At 36.6% G+C, this 17,989-nt stretch overlaps 1 protein-coding gene across 1 annotated transcript; it reads right to left on the bottom strand.

Annotated features, from left to right (window-relative positions):
• Positions 1-371: 371 nt before the first annotated feature.
• LOC104532190 (3-hydroxyisobutyrate dehydrogenase, mitochondrial-like) lies at positions 372-16,877 on the bottom strand. Its single transcript, XM_010177327.1, is given in 4 exon segments — positions 372-469; positions 9,553-9,674; positions 12,046-12,155; positions 16,725-16,877. Coding segments are annotated over 4 exon segments (477 nt in total). The 5' UTR covers positions 16,872-16,877.
• Between the last annotated feature and the right edge of the window lie 1,112 nt (positions 16,878-17,989).

Genomic DNA, 17,989 nt, shown 5'->3' with positions numbered 1-17,989 from the left:
TAGTCTGACCAAAAATCTTCTGAAACCAAAATTAAATACTGTGTTCCCTTCCACTCCCCCACATACACACTCTAAAATAAATAATGGCCAAACTGATTTAAATGAAATTCAGTAGAAGAATTTGTGCTTGGATGAAAATGGCACATTTGAGCCTGAAGCAAAAGTAAAACCGCCAAGTTATAAACCTCTCAAAGGGAAGGTTTATAATGGAAATGCCAACAGATCCTTAACTATAGTGGAGCTGTTAGGTGCCAACATATAAATAATTTTAGGTTTTGTGGTCACTTACGATAAATTAGATACAGTGCAAGTGGAAACAGTAGGGTTCTGATTCCGTAAACAGTAACGGCCAAGAGTGCATGTTTGGATTTTTAGACAAGTATAGCATAGATTTGATGCTGGCTCTGAAATGGAGTCTATAAGGGACTTTTGGACTTTCCAAAGTAGTAAGCAAGCCATATTCTGAATTCTTGAGGGCTTGTAAAATAAAAACTCCTTAACAAGCTTTGCTGCCTACTGTTTCAATCTTCTAAGAATCCTTCAACCCAGTTACCAAAAAAATGGTCCATTCAAGATTGGTATAATTGTCTGCTAAGAAAAACAACATACTAAGTAAGTGCACATAGTCACACAGTCAGTGTTAAGAATTGCTAAGCATACTAATACAGTGGGAAAAAAGTGCCAGTAACCAAACAGTAACAGTTTAATCACCTTCTTCTTTATTAGGTGTGCCAGTTGCTCCACCACTAAAAGAAATGCCCTCCTACAGTCCAGTTTGTTCTAGCACAAGAATGATGCATTTAGGTGATCAGATACGTCCATTTTGGCCCCAGGAGGCATTTATTGCACTGTTTCACAGCAGTCAAGCCCCATGCCTTAGCATGATACGTTGAGGCAATGAGGGGATGCTATTAGTGCTCTCTGTGGGAACTTCCATCTTGGATAGGGTGGGAGCCCTCAGAGGAAGCCAGGATTCAGGCCAAGGCTGCTAAGAAGATGCTCTATCTCATGAAATTCTCCTGCTTGCCAAAGTCACATCAGCTTCTCATTTAGAACTTCCACTACAAAACCTTCCCACTGCCCCAGCATCACGTCTAAATCCCTGCTAATATAAATTCTAAGATGAGTATCTGCAAAAATAGGAAAGCTATACACACTCCTAGTTTACTCTAACTAGAGCTCTATTACAATATTCCACATGCTGATAATGCTACGGAAAATTCCTTTCTCCAATTGTCCTGCAACTTTTAAAAGAGAGGAAATCTCTATTCTTCCAGCATACTCAATCTAAAATGCCTTAGTCAAGACAAAATCAAAACTGCTCCCAAATACTGCTTTCAGACTAGTAGCAATTGTAGCAATTCTGGGAAACAGTTTAATCAGGAAAATGCTGGATATCAGAAACCAACCAAGTTTGAAGAGCTAACTCTGTATAGTCATATACCTGTACAGATTATCTACAACTTACTTTTATATTGATTTCTGAAAAGTTACAATTTTAAGCAAAACCAAGAAATATAACACAAGAGAAATACAAGTATTACACTCCTCAGCCAGAGCTAAAAGTCAACATGACTTTCTCTGTACTCCCACTGGCAAATATACTAACAGTCACGAGCCACACATTCTCACCATACATTTTCAGAAAGGAACCACAGACTGAAAACAAAATGACAGCAAAAATGTGTTGTTTCCGATTGCATGTGGTTAAACTATAGTTACTGGGTAACTAGGATCTTACAAAATTTGCAGCAACTCATATCATAAAGCAAATGGATGATAATTACGTGTCAGATTAGTATTGTTGCCAATGATCTAAACTACACATTTAAAAACCCCATTAGTTTACCAATAGTTAAACAACATAAAGGGACCCTATCAAATCATTATGTGGATTTATTTAAAATATATAAAGGTTTTAATAAAGTGTACACAGTGTTTCACACTCCACCCTTCATTGTACTGCAGACAAATTTAACATTCTTCCACAGGACAGAATAATTAAAATGCAACTGCTTACAAAACCAGGAACAGAAACTGAAGGGTCAGCATTAGAGTGACATTTCCATGTGTTACTCTGTTCCTGTCAAGCCACCCTTTAACTCTTCTTATGAACAGATACAGGTTAAAGCTGTCTAAGGTTGAGGAAATTCCACACGCCATGTCCCAGCGATACTACAGGAATTAAAATGATAACTAGGTTTTAAGGGTTAAAGTTGCAGGTCAAATACAGTGTAGTAAATCCTTTTGTTTTCACTTCAGGTCCTACATCGTGCTTGGCATGAAGAGAACTGTACTTCAGCTTTGGAACTGCATGACTCTCCTCTGTACTCTGCATTTCAGTAGATTGAAGCAGCGAGCCAACAGGACTAAATACCATTGGACAAACTGCAAGGTGGATGTTTACACAGTTTGTATGCTCACAGCTGAATTCTAAATTCTTATCAACAGTAAAAGGCAATACTTTTTCCCTCACACTTCTATTTAATCACATAAATCATGGTTTTTAAAAATGTGGTTGGAGGAAGAATTAGGAAATCTGGCTATTTCTATGTGCTCTCTGTGGATTAACCAGGAGCAGTCCTGCTAAGGACAAAAGCTCAAGGTATTGAATTGTCTCACAGGGGGCAATACTGCAGTAAGCACTATAAACACGGAGTGATTTTCAGATATTCGTTTAAGGTGCAGAGGGAGTACTTCTGCTAGAATATTCTCCCCTTTTTATTAGCACAACTTCAACACTGAGTAGTTTGCACAAATGCGCCCTAAGACTTTGGTTCAGGTACTTAGGATGTTAGTTTTTTCTTACATGTCTAGTGTAAGATCTGCAGATTTCCCTTGCTGAATAAGAGACAAAATAAAACGTAATTCTAAGTCTTCAGTGGCCCAATGCACTTAAGTACGTCAGGTTTCTCTGGACATTTATTTTTTTAAACAACAGGAGTTGCACCCACAGACTGAAAACGTCTGTTTAAGGCAACAATGAATTGCAAGTACAACCGCTTTGCATTAAGATTCAGATTAAGCTGCATTTTCTCCAGTGGCACCTCCAATGCTTGCAGTTGGTAGGGACTGTCCCCACACTGAAGGCTGCTCTGCAGGCACAGTGTACTCCTACTTCTACTCTGTGCTGCACCTTCCCGTTTTTACTTGCTCCTCTGGTGTGCTTTGGTGCCTGGCTCAGTGCCAACATGTGTGCCATCCATATTCAGCGTTGTATGGAATTAGGACTCAGAAGGAGTCAAGGGGATTATTAAGGTCTGGTGCTCATCATCCCTACTGTCCCAAGCACAGAAGTCATGCTAGGTTTTTTGACTAAATGAAAAGCACACACTTTGAACAAGAGGCTCCATTTAAAGAGCAAAAAGAGAGAATAAGAAGCCTATCAACATTTAAAACCAAAACAAACTTTGTAGAAAGCTTCAAAGTCATCACTGCATTCCAGAAACATTTCCAAGTACCACCTGCAACTCCTTAACTTTAAAAGTTCTCTAGAAGAAGCAATCAAAATTTTAAAAATTAAATTAAATCAATTTTTATTCCTTAGGACTTATGACAGGCTGAAATTTGAAGATCTTCCTTAGTCTGTGTATCTCAGAACAATTGACAGGATGAGCCAAATATCAGCATTAAAGTAACCACAAGCAAACAGAGCAGCTATTAGGAATGTGGTAACAGCTCACATACAGCCGTGGATATTACAACCAGTTTTACTGAGAAAAGGAATGTTGGCTCTAACTCTTTAGTTATCCCTTACTCTTTTTCAAAGAGTGCCACAGGGATTTTTAACTTCCATCTGGACAGTTTTCCATTAACTGTTTTTGAACACCATGTGTGAGAAAACAACAGAATTGTAGACATTAGAGATGAAAAAGACTTATTAGATCACGTAGCCATCCTCCTGCCAGTTAAATCCCTACAGAACAGTTCCTAGCACTTTGCCCAGTACAGTTTAAAGCATGTCGAGATATTTGGCTTCAACCATCTCCTTTGGAAAATTATTCCACAGTGTATGAAGAATGTTGTTAGGCAGTTTTTCCTGGTAGACACAGCATGCATTTTTCTTTCCTTAATAATTTCCAGCCTATTATTCCTGGTTATATCCCACTGGGTCAGCCTGAATAACTCATCTTTACACCTTTGAATAATTGGAGACAGATATGTTTTCCTACACATCGGTCACTAGTTGGCCAGACTACATACAGTTTTATATTCAAAATATACCCTATACTTTAATAAAATCAGTCATTCCAGCCTTTAGTCATTGTAGGAACAACTGTCTCCACCCCAGTGAACATTTTTAGATCACACTCTCAACAAATCTGTTTATTCTTCCTTGCCCTCTGCTGCCTTTTGTATTCTCCATAAAATAAAATAAAAAGCATAGTAGACTCACAGAAGAAAAATAGGCTTGCAAAGTCAGCACAGCAGTAAATGTACTATATAACTCTGCAACAGCAGCTGCTGCCAACATTGTGATTTCTGCACAGGGTTTATACTTCCTCCCTTCCCATTGTCAAAATATGCATTTTGCCAATGCGTAACATCTTCAAGATCTTAAAGATCTTAATTCCTTTCCAACAAAATAAGCCTATTAAACTAACTTTGTTTTGTCAAACATAAGTATTGTTAAATAGTTTAAAACATAAGTTATTAGGAATCAGAAGCTTTTTAAGCATCTCAGATTTCAAAGTATTTCTTTGTCCTCATTTCAGCTTCCTTAAATCAGTTTACCCAATCCTTGCCTTTTTTGTTATCAGTTACTTCCTGCAGTACTTCTACCTCATTTAAATTTCAGAATAACTCAATGTTTCATACTACCTTTTACATTAAAGTTGTACATCATAATTTCTATTACCATCTCTAGATCATAACTTTGCAAAAAATTAATATGATCAGATGCATTCAGCAAAAATGTAAACAGAGAAATTAAGAAACATGTCAGGAAAGGAAAGATTAGGCAAGACACGGAGTGGCTGAGGAAGAGCAGAAGTGAAGTGAAAATGCTACGCTCGGTACCAGAGCACAGAGAACATCGTGGCCATTGTGAGTACACATGTTCAGGCTTTAAAAATAAAGCATAGAAGCATAAATAACAATGGAGTAAATATTGCTATGCCTTTTGATCTTTTCCTCACCAACTAGAACACCTGTCATTGAGGATGACAGGTCAAAATTATTAGCTCTAAATTAATGAATCTGCTTTGTCTTGACAGTGTTTCAAGGATCCTAACAGATATTCCAGTCACGGCATTAGCAGGCCAAAAAGCCAAAACCAAACATGACCTCTATACCACTGAATACAGGAGTTTGTTTATTTCATGTTTTCTGTTTACTAAAAAAGTATGTAATCTCTCAAATTAGAGACGTTGAATCAACCAACTCTTCCACTCTCATAAAGTCATAAGATTGCATTTCTCTAAAAATTCACAAAGCTAAAGAAACAAAGAGATACAACCTAGGAAAGTCAGTTTAAAAGTAGCTCTAAGAAGACTCTCCAACAGAAGAGAGGTCTATCAACCAGCTTTATTCTGGCAAACGTATTGATGAGGTTTTCTTAATACAATAGAACTTACAAGCTGAGATGCAACATTTGAATGACTCATTTTTTATTATTCAGTCTACTCTTAAAACATCTTTCAAATCATCTTTGCAAGCACTAGTGTTCACAGACATAGTCTTAACTGTTCTGCAAGGCCCTCTCCTCCGCTTCCCTTGGAAGAGACACTGCATTAAAACCTCAACGTTCAAGTAAGAGAAACACATTCACCAATTATGCTGTTTGGCCTATTTCATCTCTGATATCAGTCTGATCATGCCACTGAATACATTCACTTCTCTAGTTTTGACAAGGTGTTTTGTTTTGTTTTTAAAGCTGGAGCCATGAAATATATTGCTTTCTGAAAGGAATTCAGAGAAAAGATCTTCACACTATTTCTAAGCATCCCTATTCTTTGTTCCATGTTAAGTACAGATTTGGCCATACATAAAACAAGTCTGCAACTCAGTCTTCGAGGATTCATATTTTACTCCATTACCAGAAAGCTGAAGTCTCAATTTGTCAGTGTTACTACTAGTATTCTTTCCATCACTTAACAGTTAGCTGGAGCTTATGGAAGTAATACTGTTAAGATGAAACAGTTTGAAATGACAGCTGGAATAGAAACTCCAACCTTTTCTAACCAGTTCCAGCCCATGGTTCCTACGCAAAAAAAAGGTTTATTCTACTCTTTATTACCATTTTAGCATGAACACAGTTCTCTACAAGACAGCTCACAATTAGCAGACTGACTTTTTTATTGACAACTGTCTTGGCTAAAGTAGATAGTGAGTGGAAAGATCTGACAAAGTTGCATTATCAGATCTAAGGAACCATACTTACAAAAGAATTTAAAAGTTTCTCCATAACTCCAAAAACAGAAAAACAAATTGAACTGGCACATATTTTGTGAAGTTCCAGCAGAATGCAGTACAACATATTTTGAGCAGAAGAGGAGCTGACATAATTTCAAGAGTCAGTGGAAGGGAAAAAATTGGAAAAGGTAATATCTGAACACTAACAATGCTAGCAATGAAGAAAACATCACAGCAGAAATTTAAAAAAACCATTTCACCCACTGTACTTTAGAGTATGCATATTTTGTATACTGAATTAAAAAGAGAGAAATGTTACAGCAGCATCAGTGAAACTACTAGTAACGTTTGGTGAAAATACTAGTAACGTTTGCTCTGGGCTGCAAGCTGAGAATCTGTATCATACTTTCAGTGAAATCAGTGGGAGGACAAACTCAGCACAATTCTCAAAGGCTAAATTTAGATCCCTTACTCAGCCAGTAGTGTCTTCAGTGCCAAGAGAAGTCAGTTTTAAATATGCTTCTGTGATAATGTGTGCTTTAATAGCCTTTTATACACACAGGGATGCAGAATTTAATATTCACAAAAAGATAAATTTGCTCCTCTAGAATTTAAAAAAAAACATTAAATAAACACAGATTTTGAATATGTTTCCTCATTTGTCATACACTCACAAAGCTCACAAATCAGGGCAGCACTGGGAACTGTGACACAACTTTCTCATGTGGACTTTCAAGAGATCCTAATCCCAGGGTAAAGTGATTGCTGTCTCTAGACGGCATTAGCAGAATAATCTGCATGCAGCTACTGGGATGATAAGTATTTTCCAAAGCCAGTTAATACAGAAAAACACTATAGCATCTTGGTGTATCAACTTCTACTTAATGGGTCCTGACTGTAAACTGCAAGTAAATGCTGTAGGCCAACCATATGAAGAAGAAAGCACTACAACAGCACACAGGCCCATCTGAAAAAGATCAAGCGAAAGAATCTTTCAGGGGTAAGGCTGCAAACAAGCCACTAAAATCTGTCACTAATGCTAGACCTTAAAATACTTCATTTGCTATGTCAAGACAGAATTAAAATCATCCCTATTTCTCCATAATGTTTATAGACCAAGCAATTTTCAAAATATAATTCAGTTTGTGAAATAACTTGTTCACAGTGCAGATGAACATTAATGTCCATCAGGCAACACCCAAATACCTAAAAACACAAATGGAATTGTCTGCCAATAACAGCTAGTAAACAGAGAGGTCTAAAGACAACAGTTCAGGCATGCTGCTTTCTCTTCCTCCTCACTGTGTCCCACAAACACCCTCCCTCACACTCCTGCCAAGTCTACTGCATTGCACAGCAACAGAATAATGCCTGCCAATTTCTAGAGAGCGGAGCATACTTCTCCATTTATTGCTTTGTCTAAAGGCCAAAAATGCAGTCAGGACTTACAAAAATACCCCAAAGACTTGATGTGTTAGTTCTTGAAAGATGGCAAGAGTAAAGCATAACATTAAAGCTTTTTCTAACATACCTAATTTCTCCACACTTCTAGAAACTGCCCACTTTAAATATGATTTGTACAGAGTGCTCCTTGGAAACCACAAAACGTATGATATACTAGAAAGCTAAGTATCAGTTCTTTCCCCCTCCTTCAGAATATCACTCAATCTTTAACTGACTTTAAACACCAAATAATTTGTATTCAGATAAACCACTAACACCAAAAAAGCCATCTGTATTCAGACTAGTCAACTGTATGTTATCATATTAACCGAGTCTCAACATGACAATTTTCTCAAAGAACAAAACCCCCAAAACAGCTACGGCTGTTTTGGAATCAAACTTTTATTTCTTTCTTTGTAGTTATAGAATAGTCAGCCTTAAAGCAAAAACTTACAGGTAAAAACAAACCACAGACATTGCTAAAAGCTAAATAATTCCCTCAGGTAAACAACCTGAGGAATAATAATTGGGGGAAAGGGATTGAAGAAAACCATATAAAATATGTCAGAATTGCCCAACTGATAAACAGAAGGCCATGCTGTATTTAGAAATGGATCAGACAGATACATAATCCACCCAAAACACACTTTTTTCTGTGGTTTTTATTCCCAGGCTAACTTTATAAAACAAGAAATAATATTTTGTCTGGGAAGCAATAATCTTGTCTTCCCCATTATATTCTTCAATATCACCTACCCAGGTTTTCCTATTTCCTGTCCACATTAGAATTTGGATGAAAATTCTGGCGTCTAGCGTGTAGCCTTAGTTTTCAGTTGAAAATTAAAAAGATGGTTAGTTTTTTCTCCTTACCACACTCATCTTCATGATCTGAAGTTCAGGTTATGGTCTTTCTAGCTTGTGCATCATACCTTTGACAATCTCTGTAAGGCCAAACTCTCTCCTACCCTTTGCATTTTTAATCTCTTTCAGGTATAACTCTCTGAATTACCTCATTAAAGATAGGAAAATAAAGAATTCTCATGATGACACTTACATTAATTTTTAGAGTGGATTGTAAAAAATGCGAAATGGGTTTTCCCCATCTTCCAGTCCCAGGTGTTTTAAGGAATTTAATAATAGTAACAATCAGCTATGGTTTTGTTTTCAAAACCTTAATTTTATGCTTCTGCTCTACTCTGTCCACAAAATGAAAGTCTTGCCTGCTCTACATTATTTCTTAAAAGAGATTAAATACTCATGAGATCAATAGTTAGCAACTTCAAGAATAGACAAGTATCACCCACATTCTTCAACTGTTATAAAACCAGAGGAAAGCTCTGTTTTTCTTGACAATGAAATTCTTTCTTCCCCTCTTCCTTCTCTCCTTTTTAATTAATCAAAAAGTAGCAGAACTGCTTAATGGTTACCAAACAGTCTTTGCCTAACAGAAAGAAATGGATGGAGACTGAAGACATGTGATTACCTGCATAAAAATATAACTTTCTGAAAGAAATTAAACTAAATGGATCACTGTACTATATCATGTGAAAGCTCAGTTTCTGCAGGTCTAACACAAAAGCATATTCTTATACTCTGAAAATATTCCTAAAACAACATACATTTCTTTAATGTAATGGAACAAAACCCCAAATACTTTACATATAGCAAAGAAAAGTAACATGTACCAACGGGGATATTTAGATTGCAAACAAAGAGACATGTTCAGTATAAGGTAAACTGTTAATGAAGACTTACCTCCAGAAACTGGGGCATCCATGAAAACAGCTCCCATTTTTTCAACTGCTTTGGCTAATTCTTTTGAAACTGCAGGGTCTATAGTACTGGAATCTATTAGCAATGATCCCTTCTTCACTTTCCTGAAATAAAGATTAATTATTAAGTATTTGTTGCACAAGACATCTGTAACTATTACCATAGCAGTGTCTTTCTTCAGCATGATTAATATATAGACACTTTCTGGTACACTAATTAACACCAAGTTTTAAACACTGTTGAACAAGATCTCCTCAGTATGTATACTCCTGAGTATGTATACTGCACCATTTTAAATTACTCAAAACACAATAAAACCTGAACACAAAAAAGGATGTTCTTCCTAAATACCATTATAAAACAATTACACAAAAAGGGTGCACTAGGGAAATCTGCCATCATGCGAGCTCGAGCAGTATATCATATACAGATCATCTAACACGCATTCTAAGAAACTGAACTAAATGTTGACACAGCCTAAAATTTAATATATAATAATACAATTTTCTTTCTCTATATACACAATATCTTAAGTTCTTCTCAGAATAGCCTGATTGCATTTTTAATCATTCTTACAATTTATTCTACACAAAGATTATAACTAACACCACAAAAGCCCACTGCATATTTAAAGTGAAGCACGGAGAAAAATGTTAAGTTCTCCCACTGACAGCTAGTAAATTTAGGCAGAATTGTATTCCAAATTGTAGAACACAAAAAGTTGTATATGTGTTTCAGAAAAATGCAATTAAAGTAAATTTTTAATGCCCTCAACAACAAAAAATTGATTATATTTTTATCCCTCTTTCCATTCAATTGCACCATGATTTAATGTCCACTAGATCAGTAAACACCACATAACCAAACAACATAATTTTTCAGTCATAAAAAGGTGAGCAATTTAAAGCTAGACATGACAGATGAAGAGCCTCCCTGTACCTTGCATGCTGTTGGCAGTACAGTGAATTTCACTGAATCAAATTACTTAGCTGGAAATAGTCAGTATATACATACAGCTGTGGACCCCATGGTAGGTCCAGACTCAAACAGAGGCACAGAACCTGTTCCTTTTCACAGAAGGGATCAGCTGCTGCAGTTTGCAGACGAAAACCAGCATGGCAGATATAGTACTACATCATCTCCCCTTACGTTCAGAATAAGGAACAGTGGCACAGCCTCCTTGGTAACACAGTGAGATGACTAAGTTAAGCATTAAACACGCCACAGCATCAATGTTTTCTTCAGTAAAGCTTAAAAAGCTTCAGAAAACAATCAAAGTCAAACCAGTCACCAAGGATCAGGTAACTCAGAGCAACAATTAACCGCTACTGTCAAATTACACCTCCTTTTTTTGAATACGGAGGCTGAGAAACTGCAGCAGCATAGGACTGCTTTCCACAACCTCTGATCTTTGCAGTATTTTCCACATCTAGGTACTCAAAAGATTAACTGTCTGCAAGTACTGCCAATTGGTCTTCAAAGTACTGCCATCCTGGACACAATTCTCCCACAGCTGTTTGCCCAGCTTTGTGGGACTGATCCGTTACCTTACTTCCCTGAAGGGTCTAAGCTGCAGCTGCTTAGATCTGCTCAGTCCTACTTCGTGGGGAATTAAACTGTAGGCAGAAAGGGAAGGAAGCAACTAGTATTTTCTGTATGGGAAGGAGAAGAGAAAATCTCTGTTTGACTTTCTAATCACTGCACCTTAATATTGCCTATGATCAATACCTAAAAAAGCTATCATCAGTTTTAAGTAATCAACTGTACTTTTGGCTGCTGCATGTTCCTTCCTTTACATTGTTAACCTGGATAGCAGTAAGATCCCACATGATCCTCAAAGGTAGGATCAGTAGTTTTAGTCAGCCTGATAGGAGCTGTGCCAGGAAAGCCTTTTAAATACTATTTATTTTTTAATTTGGCAAGTCCAAAAACTCTATTAGAATTCTGCAAACTATGGATTTTAGGCTCCGTGGAAATCCCTCCGCAAAAGTTAAAACTCATTGTTTCAGATTAAACAGACTCTTTAGATATTTTCCTGTGTAATAAACAGATAATAAGAGCAGACATCAATAAAACCTTGTAAATACACTTTATTATTATGAGACAGATTTCAGTTACAGGATTTCAAGTTAAAGAAGAAAGTATTTGAGCAAATAACATTTTAGTTACACTCCTCTGTAGTACATTACATTACACTAAAGGAAACATGCAAATAAGAAGGTAGGTAATATTCAGTTCAGTTGTCTCAAATTCTTCCGAAAATAAAACTGAGACTTTAGCCAAAAACTATTCAAAAGAAAGCACAGCTTAAGCCAGCTCATGTAATGAGACATAGCAATGGTGACAAACCAGAGAACATCAAGTTAAGTGCCCCGAAGGCACAGCAAGAGTTACAGCAACAGCAATCATTTGACAAACGGTGTAACACAGCCTTGAGTAGGAGTGGGAATTCTCCAGACTACAGCAAATTCTTACTTTAAAATTCCATTTGCTCCTGTGTAAACTTCTATCGCATTGGGACTAGAAGGCAGCATGGTAATAATTCTGTCTGCTTTTTCTGCTACATCTGCTGGGGAATCTGTTACCTTTTAAAGAAAAAAAACATATAATTATATAAGCTTACATTTCCTGAAAATGAAATGTCAAACGTGTTTGCTGAGTTTGTTTTTAGTATTTGCAGGTCACCAGTCACAACTAAGCTAGATAAAAAATTAGAACACAAGACAAACTCTACTCTCCTAATGGAAAAGTCAATTAATTGGATCCAGCAACAGAAAAATAAAAAAAAAAATTAAAAGGATGTCATGTCACAGAAGCATCAATGGGGATGCTTGCATTTCATCAACCTATTCATGAATCTTCAACTCATTATAAACCATGGATCTACACAAAATATCACTCTACAATGATTCTAAGGAGGGACAACACTAAGGATGACAAAAATCTCACTTTTTTCCTTGGCTTATATAAAGCATTGGAAGAGAGGAAGACTGAGGAAAAAAGAAAAAAAGGCTTAATGTACCTCTGAGCCTCCCCTTAAAAAAAGTCTGATAAACTAACTGATGATTCTCATAATATTATGGCTGACATTTAAAAAAAATAAAATTAACAACTCAAGCACACTTCACAAAAAAGTCTGATAAACTAACTGATGATTCTCTGACATTTAAAAAAAAATAAAATTAACAGCTCAAGCACACTTCAGCAAAAATGTCTGAATGTTTCAAAACATATTGTTAGCTATTTGTCGTTAAATAAACATATCTAACTTACCTTCCCAAGCTCATTCTCAGAGGCAGGCAGTATGGTGTTTAATATATGTACACAGCAAATAAAATACTGACAGCTAAAGTACTGAGTTTTGCCGATGAACTCAAAGAACCCAGAGTTTTACACAGAAGGCATTTGCCACTAATATTTTTGTCCAATATTAGTTGTAAATACTTCATTTCTTTAAAAATTGCATTGTTAATACATTCATAGCTCCGGGAAAACAGCAACAAAAAACTACAGCTTACTGTTTTATCTTCAGCCCACAAGGATCAAATCTGATTTCACTCATTCAGGTAGTTTTACTGAGAGGAATTACTTTCCAAGCAGGAAGCAAGATAAGCAGAAAGTAGATTTTGTTTGTGGATAGGGCTTGTAGTATATATTTTCCAGTTATGGTTGTTGAATGATGGAGATGAACCTTAATATTACAATGATCTATTCTGCTAGATATACTATATGCCTTGGGTTTTTAAACTTTAAGAAATGTCTTAAGCAAAATTTTATATGCAGTTATTGGTCAGTATGAAAAAATTAGAATTTCCATGGTTAAAGAATTTCTGATGGTTAAAGAAATTCTCAAAATACCTCAAAAATTGGTTCCTTTCCATAATGTAGACAAATCTACAAATTGATGGCCTTGTTTCACCATTCCTTATCTATTTTTAACTACAGGTACTTGTTACATTTTTGTTAGTTTTGATACTAAAGGCACTTATACATTATCTTTTTATATACAATGCTTTTATGAGGTCTCAGCATCAAAGAAAGAAAAGTATATATGCATTTGTAAGAAATCCTGAATAATATCTTGAAGGTTTTCTGGGAAACAGCATGATAAACTTCCTGATTTTTGTTTTACTTATTGTAAAATAAGTAGAAGAAGGGAAGACTGTATATATCCACTGAGCAAAGCTCTCTCTCAAAAATAAGTAAAGAAACTGGTATAGATGTGACTTAGAAATATGCAGTTTTTGTTTTGAAAGAATAAGTTAATACTACACAAAACATCTGGTATAATGCACAGTTACAAAAGGAAACATACTCTAGTCCAAAGAACAAAGGTTAGGAAGAATAAATGAGGCAATTATAAGCAGAAAAGCATCTATACCTGATTAGTTAATTTTATGACTTGCTTCCCTGGAGACTGGAGAGCCTAGCTCTTTATATAGGAGTATGACACCTTTGTCTTTAGTTCTGAGTATCTCTGGTTCAGTTCAGTCCCAATGTATGTTATTAGAGGAGAGGAAAGGAAGTAAACAGCAAAAAAAGTGGGAATTAAAGTGGGAATTGTCATTCTTGGCTTTTTGGTACTGTAATAAATATGATTAATAATCCCCGAGGAAACCTACCTACCTGGTTCAACAAGCAGCATACAAAACTTTCTTCTTATTTGGGACTTCCTGTCTCAGAAATAAAGCTGAATGATTCAAAAGCTATTAAGAAACATTAAGCATTTGAAATCATTAAGAATATGTGTGTAACTTTAAAAAACTAATTGCTGATTACTAACATAGACCATACTGGCTCAGAGAAGCAGTATAGTTCTGTACATGTTCTGATACTTGCCAGATCAAGCAAACTTTTGCAGTAGGCAACTGGACAGGGGAGACTTCTCTTCATACTGGTCATTGTTTATGCCCTTCAGTATGTGCATTTGCTTAAATTTGTTCCAAAATGGTTCCATATTTTTTCTTTATATTTCTGATGTCAATTAATTCCACTTGCCTGAAATGCCATTCTCACTGAATACACTGAAGAAAGCTCTATTTTTATGCTACTTTATTCATCAGATTACTTCAGTAACACTCTCAAACTTCCAAATTGGAGCTGTGATTCAAAGATATGTAAACTGAAGCAAAGTAACTGTGTGACATATAAGCACTCCGCTGCGTAAGAAAGAAAGTGATAGCTATGAGGAAGGGGAAAGAGACAGTAGAGTGTGGAGGCAGCCTACTTGTTCGCAGCACTGTTCAGTATTCTCCCTTGTTCGTAGCCTTGCAACTTTCTCCAAGCTTCACCCCAAGCGGTTCCATACGCTCCTGCTCAGCCAGTTTTCTCCTTACTATTCACCATCAGCAAGCAGGTGGCTGCCTCCTGACATGTACTACCTCCCAGCTCTTTACTTCAGAGGCTAAAGGAAGTGGAGTCAAAGATTATGCAGACTTACGATCAAACATCCCTCGTCCTCCATATAGCTTAGTAGCAGCACTGACATTTGACATTTACTGTCTCCTGGGGGCATCTTTTCACCTCTGTAACTCTTCTGATGGTTTGAACCTACCAGCCAGAACAAAGAGAAAGCAGCCCTTGGAGCCCAGTGTTCCTTCTACAGTAGTTTCTATAAGGCCCCCTGGACCCGCAAGTTTCCAAGTCCTGAAAAAAGTGCTGGGGTAGGATTTACACCTACAGATCCAGAAGAGGAAGTTCTGTTCACATATTTTCTTTAAATGTGCTTTATTTGTATTTAAGCCTACCCATGTATTGTCTTAGTGATTTACAATCTTAAAACATAGTTTTGGCTTTATTTTTAAAAGCATCACAGTTTACCTTTAACATCACATGTTAAGTCACGCAGCAGATACCAAGGATTCTATTACTATGACAATACGGTACCCAGATGGGCAGCCGCAGCAAAGAGATCTCACTGCAGAACATGAATTAAAAATGCAACCCAATTGTTCAAAACAGATTTCCCTTCCATTTGCCCAACCTCTTACTCAAAGACAGCTCCAGTTCATGCCTGAGGGTCTCAGTTGTTTTAACAAAATAAAAACAGTAGCAAAGAAAACAAGCTGAAAAGCTTACCTTCCTGCTTAAGGCCAAGATTCTGTAAATATTCAGGGAGAGCCGCAATTAATTAACAACAGGTGCACTTTATAATTTTATCTTTTGGGAATCTTGAGGTGTCCTCATTATTTAAAACAGCTGCAATTAGCTCCAACAGTTTAGACTTTCAAGTCATAGAATTCCTCTGTCTAGATCTACCTACAATTTCCTTGCCATCACTGGAAAAAATTCCTCCTATCCTCTACACCGTCACAGCAGAGTATTATTTTTGCATTGGTTTCTTTTTACTTGAGTATATTCTTTTATTCAGTGTTTTATGCACCTATCCATCCAACCACGACTATCTAAACTACTGTAGTTTCAAAGTGTGTCAAAAACATTCAAACACATTTCAGACACTTAGAAAAGACAGTCTCAATCATCTGAGAGGCTGAATGGGTTTCTGGGTGTACTAATAGATCAAGAAATGCAACAGCACTGACTGGAACGGGGCCAAGATTTCGCAGGGTATATTGCAGGAAGGTAAACCTCCTTAATGTGATCAATTTCCTTCCCTCCTTTTCCTTTTTCATTTCTTCCTCTTCTCTCACCATAACTTTCCTCACCTCCAAGAGAATAAGCACTTAAATAATTAGATTTTTCCCCTGCCCCTGAGGACTTCACCTTGAAGCAGCAGGAAAGCTCGTATGTCCCTATAACCCTTACAGCTATGCCAGCAGGAATTTTTTAACTAGGGTCATCTAACCTGAAAAGGTCAAAGCAGGAACCAGATGAAAAGCAGCCCACTGGCCATCTAAACCTGGGGGAGGAGGAAGGAGGTGAAAGAACAGGCTAACAACCTACTCTCATAAAAAGGGAAAAAAAAATCCAGCAAGAGAAGTCCAACAAGGTAGCAATTGGCATGAAAATTACTTAGGGTAGAATCATGACTTTGCTCCAAGCAAAACCTCCCAGATTCAGATTGTGTTCACTAACCTTTTTAGTTCCAACTGTGATCTTAACCAAGAAAAAACAAATTATTTTAAAAATACCACATGTAAGAACCCTTCAATATATACAGTTATTGTTGGAATAAAAAAAGTTTAGTACTATACCTGAGCACCCAAGTCTTGAAATTCTTTGCAAGCTTCTGGGAACACATCATATGCAATAACTGGATATCCATGTTTTACCAGGTTTTTTGCCATTGGATTTCCCATGTTACCCAGCCCAATGAATCCAACTGGGGTTTTGGAAGCCATTGACCTAGAACACACTGATTTCAAAACAATAAATATCAATAGATTTGTACTCTAGAGTAACGTGTAACAGTGATACAACAAAAGCTAGCATGTAATCTGTTCGCACCAATTTAGACAAATAGTTGAACTTAAAAAGGGCAGAAATGTGATTCCTATTCCACATAATTTGAACCGTAGATTATAGCTCACATTGGGCCACAAATACCATCCCTGAATTATTTTTTTACATAGCAAAGAAAATTATTTTAAACAGGAAAATTTGAGTGTTTAAAAAAGTATAGTAACAAACAAACATGAGCAATATGCCTGAAAGCTAAGGACTTTGTTTCAGTCTGAGAGGAGCTCTAATGCAGACTTAAAATATGCAGGCTTGTCTCTGTTTTGTTATGTGCCTAAATACTAAACTGGAAATGCAAAATCAAATTTTACATATATTTCACAGACTCCTTATTTGCAACTTTGGTTACAGCCCCAGGATTTAGCACTTGTTCTCTAGAAATGGACTGAGGCTGCCACTTTCTTTCATGCAGCCCCTCACAGACAACTGGACTCTTCTGATGCTGCACCCAGATATAAAACACTAACCTAAAAGTAAAAGTCACAGTAATTAATCATTTGAGCCATGTAATCACTTGCACTACAGTTTAAAAGCAAATACTGAAAACTAGAACAAACTGGAGTATAAATAAGAAACAATGAAGTCTTTACAGAAATAACCACTGTGTTCTATTTGCTGTACTACCAAGACAGAACTATAAAGCATAATCCATAATCTACAATCTACAGATTACTTTTTACAAGTAGTCAGTGAGCACCAAATGCTGTGTTGCAGGCATCCATCTATTGCAATCACTGTCTCATCACTCTAAACACTCCTAATCCAAGGGCAGCACAGTTTGGCAGTGCTTTTCCTTTATGGCAAAGGAAAAAGTTACACAGAATAAACACTAAAGCCTGTGGCAACTAAGCAGCCAGGAACCAGGCTAACTACAAACTACTGTAACCCTGAAGTGCACATACAGAGAACGTGCCTAAGCTGGATCTAGACTCTAAGAGGTCTCAATGCTAAGCAAAGAATCCTCTTTAGGCCAGTAACACTTGATTAATCATTTTAAAAC

This window comes from Antrostomus carolinensis, unplaced genomic scaffold, assembly GCF_000700745.2.
Source record: "Antrostomus carolinensis isolate BGI_N321 unplaced genomic scaffold, ASM70074v2 scaffold14401, whole genome shotgun sequence".
In the NCBI taxonomy this organism is placed as follows: Eukaryota; Metazoa; Chordata; class Aves; order Caprimulgiformes; family Caprimulgidae; genus Antrostomus; species Antrostomus carolinensis.
This window is presented reverse-complemented; position numbering and strand designations above follow the sequence as displayed.